Raw genomic sequence first — 12,561 nt, 5'->3', positions numbered from 1 at the left:
AATAAAAATATTCACTAATGAGAAGAGGGATTGAATAAGTTTATACATTTGTCTCCCAGCAGAAGGATTAAGATTGCTTAATCTTACCCTTTTTCAAGTAGAGCCACAAAAATCCTGTGTTCCTAGCTATTTGGTGGTGAGCTGTGATATAAAGCAAGTACTTTCAAGGCAATAAAATGATGCATGGGGCATTCTTGTGATGAAAACTGACAGTCAAAACCACTCAGACAGTAACATTCAGATTCTAGAAAAAACTTTGGCTTTGGTTGGGAATAGAGGGGATGGGGTCATTTTTTTCCCTTAATTGGTTCTATTCATATGTTTTGGCAGTGTTGATGGAGATAACGGTGCTCTCAGCAGTTAGTGAAACAATTTTGTCAACCTTCTATCCACTTTGTGATAATTTTCACCAGTGAAGTGATTCATTTCAAAATTATCTCCCCAAGAAATAATAGTGCTGCTTATATGGTTAGTGAAACATTCAGTCACTCAATAAATATTTGAGTGCTTATTCTGTGTCAGGCTCTATTCTATGTATTGGGAATATAGTTATGAACAAGTACATAGTCAAGTAGTAATTACTGCAAAGGAAGATGAGACCAGATGCAAAACTGCTCCTGTGGACTTTTACTACATTGAACATTGAGTTATACCTGACCTTAGAGACCAGTAATGGCCATTCTAGGAATTTCTTGTCACATTCTATTCCCTGTCCCATCTCAGAAAGTAATCTATTACATCACCCTCTTTTTTGATATAAGACTTTTTTTTCCTTCAAGCTAAGGATGGACAGGGAGGCCTGGCGTTCTGTGATTCATGGGGTCGCAAAGAGTCGGACACAACTGAGCGACTGAACTTAACTGAAGGAGTCTTCTGATGATTTTGTATAATCTCAACTCCTTTATGCTAGTCCACATCAAGTCTGTTCTGTTCTCATCATGAGTTTGTCTGATAGCTTTGGCACAGTTACAGATTCTTTTCACTGGTTCAATTAGTTATATTTTATGGTGCTTTTCTAAATAGCTTTGTGAAAAATCAAATTAAAATTTTCAGCATAGCAGCTGAAAACCATACTTTACCTCGGAGATGGTGTGTGCCTACTAAAATCTAAAACTGATAGGAAAAACACAGATTGATATTTTTGATGCCAGTAAGATTTTGGTATAAGTTTTCTTTGTGATGGGAATCATTGTGTACTATTTTTACATCATTCTGATTCCTGCCTAGCAGAGCTATTGGTAAACTGTATGCCCTGAAACATTTCTTAGACTCTGTTCAATCAAATAAGTTCTGGAAAGTGTCACATAAGAGGTAATCATTCCAGAAAGGAGCAAAGAAATGTGTGAGTTTAAGATCTCTACCTCTAATTAAGAGAATATCTTCAGATTCTCAGACAGCTCCATAGATTCAGAAGCAGAGGGGTATACTTTAGACTGGTCAGATGGACCTTGTCAAGGGGACTAACCCAGATCAGTCTTTGTGGACATTTATGGGGTTTTGTGTTTTGTTTTATTTTCAGTCTACTTGGTGGCCATGTCTAGACTTATCCTTTTCTTAGAGTCTGACAGATTTGTTGCCTTACAGAACCTCAGTCTTAAGTTCTGTTTTTGTACTTCTGCTATTAAAGCATGTTGCCATTGGATGAAGGAATTTCCTTTTGGTATGCAAACTCAGCTCTCAAACTTTTGACTCAACCAGGTTCTGCAGCAGAACTCATGTATCCATGCTGAAATCTCTTTAGCCCATAAATTAAAATAAGTCACCATGAAATCACTGCTTTGCATCCAATTACTGAATGAACAGTGAAGCAATACATTATTATGTAGTTCAACATGAACTGAGCTGTTTCAGCTAATTCAAACATGCTGAAGCACCCCACTCTTTGGCAGTAGCCAATGTTAGTGTTACTGTTAATGTGCCATTTAATGTGATTTAGATTAGAGGCTGGGGAAGCTTTACCACTAGCAGAAATTTTAGACATGGGTATCAACTACAGACCTTTAGGAAAATTCTGTTTAATTTGCAGCATTTAAAATATTCTTTTCTTGAAATTGGCACCTCTCCTTTCTTCATCTTCCTGTACACTGATTTTGTTGGTCTATAAAAAAGTGTTAGTTGCTCAGTCATGTTTGATTCTTTGCAACTGTGTGGACTGCAGCTCGCCAGGCTCCTCTGTCCATGGAATTCTCCAGGCAAGAACACTGGAGTGGGTAGCCATTCCCTTCTCCAGGGGATCTTCCCGAACCAGGCATCAAACCCCGAACCAGGCATCAAACCTGGGCCTCCTTCACTGCAGGCAAATTCTTTACTGCCTGAACCACCAGGGAGAAAATAGCAGCCTCATTAAGGCAATCCTGGGAATAATGGGAAATAGCTCCAAAAGACCACTTAAAACATATACAGCATTTGAGATTAAAGTCATACCTTACTTTTCACTCACCTCCCCTAGCTCACTGGATAACAGATATCACTGATTTTTTACAAGTGCAGTTTGATTGATTTGTACCTGACCTGATTAGAAAGTATTACCAAACAGGTGACTCTTGTCTGACTCAGGGTAATACCAGCAACTGAACTGAAACATTAGTGGCTGGTTCAGGCTAACATGACAACAACATTGCTTTGTTTAGTTCGGCTTTCTAGCCCTCCTGCCCCACCCCTGCCTACCCACCAATTAATATCTGCCTCAACCTGCCTGTCACTGTAGATAGGAGAAGCCCTCACTGGGGAATTGGCTCCTATCCTTGCTGACAGCTCCCTATTACTCTTGTCTGCCACTGTACTGTCACCTGTGTCATATTTTCAGAGGAAGATGATAGCCTCTCTCAGAAACTTTTCAGTCAAAAGGAAGGCTGCCAAATAAAGTCTGAATAAGCTATAGTTTTGCTAGTTAGGAAGCATACTGAAATTGTCCTTTACTTGTGCTCTCTGGACATAGCCCAGTTAGTTAATACCCCTTGCACTGTCTCTCTGTAAGATCAGAGATCTTGAGTCTGGGTTGCAGCTCAGGTGTATCTGATCAGCTGAACATAAATGGAGGAGTGTCAGAATTGTTTTTCAGTTTCTCTTATATGGTTTTGAATAAAATTGACAAGCAGCATGGTGGCGGGGTGGGGGGCGGGAAGAGTACATTTGGATCCTGTCCTGCTAAGATAATACTCATATAATTCTCAAATATAATAAGAATGAAATCTAAGAAAATAAGGGCTATAAATGGGCTTTTTTCCCTTTGGAAATAATACCACTAGTGAGTGCCTTTTCTCAATACCTTTTATTGAATTTAGCATCTTTGATAATATTGCTGTTTCTCTTCCAGTGTGTTTTTTTTTTTTTTTCTTGCAATCAAGTCCCAACTAGGTCCGTAAAGAATTCCATCTCTATCAAACATGAGTTGTGAGATAGCCCAGAAGGGAGGATAATGGCTGTGGGGAGAATGTGTAAGCCCATCAGAAAGTCATAAAAGCAGATCAAAGCCAGCACTGGGACAAATGAGACATTCTGCATCATTGTCTTCCTTAGAAAGGGCTTTTCTTTCTGCTCAAGTTCTAGCTTCCTTTTCAATTTAGGAGATAGCTCCAAAGTAATTTTTAAACTGGTAACTCTTGTCTGACTCCAGATAATAGTTAATTCTCTAAGGCAGTGGTTTTCAACCTTGTCTGTACATTGGAATCACTAGGGCAACTTTTTAAAATTCTGATGCCCAAGCTACACCTCAGAACAATTAAATCACTCTGGAACTGAGACTCGGGCATCAGTGGTTTTAAAAGTCCCCTTCCCCCGATGTGCTACAGTCCATGGGATCACAAAGAATCAGACTTGACTTAGCAACTAAACAACAGCTCCCCACACTATACACACAAAGGTGGTTGATTCCACTTTGTCTTTAAGGTTGAAAGCCATAGTTATAAGAACAAAATTGAGATAGTTATTAATACTCTTAGAATGCTTGGCTCTTATTCTAAGAAACCTCCAAGTTTCATAAGGAGAAATTGAAAACTAAAGGCCTCACATAAGCAGCTTGCTTTTGCAAATTTGTTTTCTGTGGCTTCTTTCTTTTTTTATACCTGTCTACCCTGTGCCCCAGTCTGCTTAGACTGCTCATTCTTCTGGATCATGCTTTTATTCCTACATTTTTAACCTTTGTACATTCTGAGAAATAACCTCTCCTATTTTTGTTTTCTGTGATTTCACAAGCATCTTTTCATTATTCTTCAGCCAAAAGGAGGCTCTTCTTTCTTGAACTTTGCTTTTTTTGTGTTAGCATGTTCTGTATGGTTTTGCATTCGTGTTTATTTTTCTGCTAGTTTGCAAAGCCTGGATCTGGTTCGTCTATGTATTCCCCCCGTCACCTGGGATCTTTACATTCCCCATTGTGCCTTTTCTCCAACAAGCGTTATGTAAGTGTGTGTTTGAATAAAAGGACTCTCATGCTCTGGATGCGGGCTGTTCTAGGAACAGGGAGAAGGCAGATGTGTAATGTCCTTTCTGTTTGCTGTCATGTTTCCAGTCACTCAGAGTCTTGGTTGTGATGACCTTTTCATCTGTTTGTGCCTGTGATTTCTCGTCCCAGGTCCAACCATTACATAGTCTTCAGAAACCAGATTTTGAAAGTGTTGACTCTGAGGTTTGGAGTGCTCTGTAACTTATTGCAGAGCAAGCTTATTTGTGCCAGTTAGGCAGCACCTGCCTGAGTGGTTTTTTTTTTTCCCCTGCCATGATGGAAATAGAATGTTGTCATAAGTCCCATTATTTTTCAATATATATATTATTTTTGAGATTTGACAACTCAGTTTTATGTATCTGTTCACTGAGAAGATAATAAATCCTCTCTCTCAAATCCTGAAGATAGTACAGTTTTTTTTTACACATCCATAGCATTGAGCTCTCCAAGTTTCTATCACTAAATGACAATAAAGGAAACTGTTTTGTAAAGCAGACAAGACATTTGGTGATTCAGAGATGAATTTTAGATACACAGTGAGAACTTGGGAAGCAGCAGTGTGAAATTGTAACACAAAAAAAGTGGTGTTGGCCTTTTCAACAGCACCATTAGTTTCATATATGTGTGTTTTATGTTTCTTCATGCTAGCTGTTTTCAGCTTCAGTTCTTTTAAATACTTTTGTCCTGAAATTCAGGGTGAATTATATCAGAGCCCTGAGGAGGGGTGGGGAGGCAGAGCTAAGACCATGTGGAATTATTTTCCTGTCACCAAGCTAATTACGTTAATCTAATTCTCTAGTAGCTAACATCCTTTTAAATAATCTACTTCAGAGAAATCACAGCATTCCTTCTTAATTGTACTGGCTGTGAGAGAGAGTTGAAAAATGGCAAGCCTTCCCACTTCCTCCCCAGGTAGGCTATCTTCCTAACCCAGCTATTTGCTTTCTTAGCAAAATTCTAAACTGAAAATCCCTCTTGTTCCAGCTGTAATTTTTGGAGCTTGAAATTGCAGTCCACTACTGGTTTGGCCCCCACTTTCTCAGTGAGGCAGCAAGTTTTGTAGTTCAAAGCACATTTTCATTTTTATTTTCTTTTTTCCCCCTCAAATCTCCTTTTAAAAAATAAGACATTTCCAAAACATTACTACCTGGAGATAGAGCTTCTTGGAATATGTAAATTCTTTAAATGCTGTTTGGGTTTGTGTCTGTGTATCCCAGTGGAAAGACTGGATCTGAAACATCCCTGAGGTGTCCCAGCTCCATCTTCTTTCCAAGTTTTCTCAAAACTCCCACACATCATCATGTCCCCTACTTAGTTCCCCTAGGATGTATTTCTTTGCGATCTAGAATTTCTTTAGACTTTGGGAGTCAAGTTGAATAGCATGTGTTCCCCGCAAACTTGGTAGAGCAATTTGCACATTCTGTATGGGCATCTAGTACTTAGCTAAATGAACTCTACCTTTCTCTCCTCTCTCTCCTTTCTCTCTTTCAGCTTGGCAGTGACCTTGGCGGGGGCATTGGAGGAAGTCCGGCAGTAAGTGCCATCGGTTTTTTTCACCATGGGATGCGCTGCCCCCTGTTTGATGCCTTTCCTATGCGCACCTTCTCAGACCAGCCACCGCTGCTGTCTAGCCCTGTACACCAGAACCACTGTAGCAGTGTTAAGAAGAGTAGATAGTAGTGTAGGGTTACTTGGAATCTTTGGAACCATACACCACATGTGCTGTAGGGGTGTCTTTAGGGATTGGCGCTCTGGTGTCTACAGAGTTCTTTGTCTTCCTGATGGTAAAGAGCCAAAGGAAATGGAACCTCCCATCTTGATGAGAGAATACCCTTATTCTCTTCTGTCATCTAGAAAGAGCTTGAGAGACGGCTGGACTCCAAGTGAGACTCTCCTCGTAAAAGAATTGGGGAGTATGAGTATCCGTCTCCCCCAGGAGAGTTTCCTGGGGATACTGTAGGCCTTTTGCACAGAATCATGGAAGCTAAAATTGGAAACAAATAGAAAAAACCTTGGGTTACTGTGTTCCTGATCCTGCTGATTACTCTCTCTCAATAGAACTTCTAAAGAGTGTGTGTATCTTTTCAATGATGAAAAAATAACCATGATGATTTAAAGGACAAAGAATATATGAATTAAACTCCTAAGAATATTGTAATTATGGTGTGTTCTTATTGATTTACCAGTAACTATTAAAATAGATAGCAACATTTTAAGGACTATTAATCTGTTCTTCCTGATCTCCCTGCTCCCCTTGCCTTTTATTCCCTGCAGGTGGGACAGTCCTTCATCCCATCATCAGTGCCTGCAACCTTTGCTCCCTCCCCTACTCCTGCTGTGGTCAGCAGTGGTCTGAATGACCTGTTTGAACTCTCCACGGGGATAGGCATGGCACCTGGTGGATATGTGGCTCCTAAGGCTGTAAGTGACAACAACACTTCCTTAGTGGACAGGACCTGAATTATTTAACGTTAAACATTTGCATTACTCCCACTGATAATAAGTCCAAGGTTACGGCCCTTGTTCTAGAGAATTTATGAGGAAGATGAATGGTGGCCTCAAACCTAGCAATAAGAAGCGCCATAGCACCCTTATTAACCATTTTTATAATTAGACTTAAAATTGGAAATATTAAGTGTTTATGTTTTGTTCTCTAGTTTAAAAATATTACCTTGCTTGTCAGCACTGAAATCAATCTAGTGCTTTGAACTGATAGGCAGTTCAAAGCAGAGGGGAAAAGGCATAACATTTTACTTCGTATTCCTCCTACTCTCCTTTTCCACTAGTATTGCATGTGGATTCTAGAGTGCCATTGCTCAGACTTGGTTTTCATGCGTCTTAGTGCGCCGTTTTAGAGTTTTAATTTAGGTTAGTGTCATTGATATCTTTCTAGTCTCAGCCTCGCTTGATGTCATGCTCAAAAGGAAATTCAGAAGAGGAAGGGGAAACTCCTATAAATGAAGCTTATTTCAGCACCTTAAATGCCTAACGAAGTGAAATCTTAATTTCATCTTTATTTACTCAAAAACAGCAGTGAGATGAATCCTGTCTTATTTCATTTGGCTTTATGCTGTGATTTAGGTCTGGCTGCCTGCAGTAAAGGCTAAAGGCCTGGAGATTTCAGGAACATTTACTCACCGCCAAGGGCACATCTATATGGAAATGAACTTCACCAACAAAGCTCTGCAGCACATGACAGACTTTGCAATTCAGTTTAACAAGAATAGGTAAGAAATCTGAGTTCACCAGCTCAATCCTGAGACAGCAGTGTACTTTGTGTCTAACGAGTGAGTGTTCCATTTAGCAGTGGGTAAAAACTCTTGTGTTGGCAGAAGCTCTGTGTAGACTGAGCGAAGGCTCTTGTATATCTCTTCAGTGGTCAGCTTTAACACTGGAGGCCCTAGGGAATTCTGCCGAGAAGGTTGTCCATATGGAATAAGGAAACCAGGACTGACTGACTGCCGTAAAGGATTCTAGAACTAGTATGTCTTTATTACCACAGTTTACCAAAAAAACACTTTTAGTTGAAATCCATTTATACAGTTAATAATAATTGTTTTGCATCTGAGTGCCAGACATTTCTTGGTACTAAAGCTAGAGTGATGAAACAAACAAATGTGTGTCTCAAATGTGTGCCCAATGTTTATAACTTGGGCTTCCCTGGTGGCTCAGCTGGTAAATAATCCTCCTGCAATGTGGAAAACTTGGGTTCGATCCCTGGGGTGAGAAGATCCCCTGGAGAAGGGAAAGGCTACCCACTCCAGTTTTCTGGCCTGGAGAATTCCATGGACTGTATAAACTTTTTTTGACTTTCCAACTCCAGTGATTTTTCTAGGATATTCCCAGTGTTGACCAATGTTTGTCAGTTTTTCCTGGAATAAGGTGTGCCCTTTCAGTGTGTCTAGAGCCCACATTTTGGTGAGAAAAATGAATGGACTTTGGCTGCTGTAAAAAATATGGAAGACAGTCTACCTGTTAACTGAATAATCACATATAGGCAGGCTTTTAGCAGTGAATTCTCTGCCATAATAGGGAAGAGAGTTATGACAGATGAGAGCTTATTCTACTTTCCACCTGCTTGTCTCCTTTTCATTTTTGTCAGTTGTCATTTTGTCATTTCTACATTTTTTCTTTCACTTTTATCCTCATCTTTGTTTCTTCTTGAGTTTGTGCTTGCTGCCAGTCCTTTTATTTACATTTCCATGATCATTTCTTGTATGTCTTCTAGTTGGTTCCTCAACAAGGCCTTAACAATCCTTGAATTCTTACATGGTCAAAATCATGACTTATATGCTTGAAAATTCTTGACTTAAGCTCAAGACTCTGTTTTACTTCAAAGTTGTTTGTCATTTAATATTCCTGAGGAAAGGCTCATTGCCAGCATGGTTTTTCCCTGTATGTATAAGTAATTTGATCATTTTGTTTGACTGTCCAAAGTTTTGAAGTCCAGTAATTTTTCTAGGATACTCCCTGTGTTGATCAGTGTTAGTCGGTTTTTCCTGGAATAAGGTGTGCCTTTTCAGTGTGTACCTTGAAGTCCTGTATCTCTGGAAAGTTTTCAGGGTTTATGTGTTTAGCCTTTTGTACTGTTCATTGTTTATATTTTCTTCTTTGGAGAATTAATGTATTTATTGACTTTGTCTGTTATATGTACTATTTTTCTCCCTAATATTTTCTTATCTATAAATATTGGAATATGTATCTCATGACCTTTTTTTTAACCCGTAACCGCAGCACCATTATTAAACTCAAAAATTGTTTAATATTATTAGGTTATTTAATATCATTAATATTAAGTTCTTTACTATCATTAACATTAAGTTCTTTAGCATCATTAATATTATTAAGTTCTTTAACCTCATTAGCAGATTATTGCAGTTCTCTAGTGTTGTTGTCCAGCTTGTTTTATCTGAACAGGATCCCATTGGGCCCCATATGTACCATGTCTTAAGTCTCTTAACCTCCTCTCTCTTCCTTTTAACCTCCTCCTCTCTCTTCCTTAAAATTTATTTGTAGAAGAAATTAGATCTTTTATCCGTAGAGTTTCCCACAGTCTAGATTTTGCTGAAGATATGTAAATTGGTCTACAGGCTTAATTAGATTTAGACTTGATCTTCTGACTAGAGTGCCTCATGAGGAGTGGTGATCTTTTCTTCATTTCTATTTTATTTGCTTTTTCTTATATTTTATTCTCTGTGTCTCTTACTGTTTTTACTATGATGTCTCTTCTCTTGTTCTTTGTAGCTCTGTCTCTGCCAGTACAATCACCTTTTCTGTAATGTTTTGTAAATGAAATTACATAGTTTGGAGTCTTTTGCATTAGATATCTTTCACTTAGCATAATGCTTTGAGGTGTTTCAGTAGTCTGTTTATTGTTGAGTGGTATCCCAGTGACGCTTGTAGCACGATTTGTTTACACTTTCACCAGTTGGTAGAAGTGGGGGTTGTTTCCAGTTTTATCTTTCATGGCTAAAGCGCCTATGAATATTCATGTACAAGTCTTTGTGTGGAACTGTGTTTTCATTTTTTCTGGATAAATACCTAGCAGTGGTATTGCTGGGTCATATGGTAAGTGTGGATGTTCCAGCTTCCATGTTCTCACCAATGCTAGCCATTCTTGTAGATGTATAGTAATATCTCTCTACTAACTAACAGTACTGAGCATTGTTTTCATAATCTTGTTGACTAATCTTATATCTTCTTTGGTGAAGTATCTTCTCAGATCATTCCTTTTTCTTTTTTTTAAAAAATTGTTTGTCCTATTATCAAGTAGTAAAGTTTTTTTATATTTTCTGGCTGTAAGTACTTCATAAGTACATATAAGGCTATATGCCTTAGAAATATCTTCCCCCAGTCTGTAGCTTACTTTTACTTTCTTAGTGTTTTTCAAGGAACAGGTTTTTTTGTTTAAACACAGTTTATTTTACAATTTTCTCCTTTTTAAGTCTTTTGCTTTTTGTGTTCTGTTTATCAAATCTTTGCCTGACCTACAGTTATTAATGCAATTAAAAAAAATTTTTTAATAGAAATGGCAATCAATAAAGCTCTTACACCTTTATAATTCATTTTGAGATAATTTTGGTGAGATAATATGGTGTAATGTGCAGTATCCAGTTGTGTCTGACTCTTCATGGCCCCATGGATTGTAGCCCACCAGGCTTCTCTGTCTATGGAATTTTCCAGGCAAGAGTGCTGGAGTAGGTTGCCATGCCCTCCTCCAGGGGATCTTCCCGACCCAGAAATCCTCATCTCTTGAATTGGCAGGTGGCTTCTTTACCATTAGCGCCACCTGGGAAGCCCAGTATGGTGTAAAGTAAGAGTCAAAGTAAAGTCTTTTTGTGCAGTAAATCTTGAAGACATATAGTGAAAACCCTCCAACTATGTTCTTTTTCAAAAATTGTTTTGGGCAATTCTGGGTCTTTTTCTGCTTGGATTTTGGTGGAAAGTATAGGGAATATATAGATCAGTTTGGGGAAGAACGGACAACAAACAATACTGAGTCTTCTAATCCATCAGCATAGCCTATCTCTCCATTTATGTAGGACATCTTTAACTTCCCTCTACTGTATTTTATAATTTTTCATGTACAGAACTTACACATCTATTGTTGCATTTAAGTGTTTCATAGTTTTGACGTTATAGTAAATAGCATGTTTTAACTTTTGGTTGCTAGTATATAGAAATACGTTGATTTTTATATATTGAACTTGTATCTTGCAACTTCAATAAACTTACTAGTTCTGGTAACCTTTTTTTAAGATGCCCTATGGTATTCCACATAGATGAATCATGAGAGCAAGATCAAAAGGGCAGAATGGTTTTTGACCTATAGATGTTAATACCAAAATGATTTGATGTGTCTACTCAAAATCATTTATTACACTTGGGACTCTATAGTTTATCTAGGAAAAGGAAAATGTTTCTCCTGGTGTTCTTTGACCCTTGAAATTGATGCTGCCTAAAAAACTCTTAATTATTTTATGTTATAATCTCATCTTTCTTCCAGAGGCTAATTAGAGCATAAATTTAATGTAAATTTATATCAGGATGTTCATTTGTTATACCTGTGGCCCAGCTTTTCCCTTTCAGTCTTCCTTCATACATTTTTGTTTTTATGTGACTTCAAACTCAGACTTTTCCTAGCTCTTTACTATTCTTATATTATTATAATGCAGGCTTCTGTAAGAAGTCTAACTGTGGTGGGTACTCACTGCCTGCCTTAGGCTGAGAAAGTGGCCAGGTTTGAGTCTACAGCGTGTCTTTTGTCCTTTGGAGTATTGTTTTGAATGTTTACGCCAGTCAGTTCTGTTTTACTTAGAGTGGCTTTTTCCCAGTGATTGTATGCTATGTAAGTAAACAAAGAGAAAAGAAAGTGAGTTACCATAAATCATCCTGTAGGCTGACTGGGCAGGTTATCAAGCTAGTGAAAATAGTAGTAGTGTACTTTGCAGGGTGGGTATTCGCCCAAGGATTATCTAAAGACAGATGTATAAAAAAAAGATGTTTATCAAACCTGCCCCTCTAGTGGCATGATAAACATAAGAAAACTTTAGAATCAGGACATTAACTAACCAGTTCTCTGCTGCTGAATGTTTTCGCCTTCCTCTGATCTATTTCATGGAAAACAGAGGTTATGTGGTAACCAGTGTTACAGCAAATTAGAATTGGGCACTTTAGCTTCTGCTGTTCCTTCCATTTAATTTTGTTAAAAATTATGTTTCCTTGTATAAAAAGCCATTGAAACCTAAAGATGTGTGTAAATCCTGCCTCCTAATTAACCTCTAGGATTTCTTCACCCTCTCTTCTAGCTTTGGTGTCATCCCTAGCACTCCTCTGGCCATCCATACTCCACTGATGCCAAACCAGAGCATTGATGTCTCCCTGCCCCTCAACACCTTGGGCCCGGTCATGAAGATGGAGCCTCTGAACAACCTGCAGGTTAGACTTTTACTTCACTCTGGGTGTACAGGTTGATATCTTGCCAGTTTTATTTTATTTATATGTAAAGCAACTCGTCTCAGATTTAGTCATGGAATAGGTTTGAAATAACTCTGTGGAGAAGACTTATTTTTCGTTAAAACACACACACAAAAGTCATACATTGACACAGAAAGTTATTA

General features: G+C 38.3%; 1 protein-coding gene across 3 annotated transcripts in view; it reads left to right on the top strand.

Moving 5' to 3' along the window:
* Positions 1-12,561, top strand: part of AP2B1 (adaptor related protein complex 2 subunit beta 1) — a 112,631-nt gene that overhangs the window by 62,883 nt on the left and 37,187 nt on the right. For 2 of the 3 annotated variants that reach the window (XM_055400902.2, XM_055400909.2), the window contains exons 15-18: positions 5,933-5,974; positions 6,716-6,862; positions 7,523-7,668; positions 12,250-12,379. In XM_055400902.2, the coding sequence (XP_055256877.1) occupies positions 5,933-5,974; positions 6,716-6,862; positions 7,523-7,668; positions 12,250-12,379 (465 nt within the window). The remainder of the gene's footprint in view (positions 1-5,932; positions 5,975-6,715; positions 6,863-7,522; positions 7,669-12,249; positions 12,380-12,561) is intronic. The other variant, XM_055400919.2, reaches the window with a different exon arrangement.

This window comes from Moschus berezovskii, chromosome 20 (assembly GCF_049115385.1).
Source record: "Moschus berezovskii isolate FMDL1 chromosome 20, NW_MosBer_1.0, whole genome shotgun sequence".
Classification (NCBI taxonomy): Eukaryota; Metazoa; Chordata; class Mammalia; order Artiodactyla; family Moschidae; genus Moschus; species Moschus berezovskii.
The sequence above is the reverse complement of the archived record's forward strand: the minus strand, read 5'-3'. Positions and strand labels throughout refer to the sequence as shown.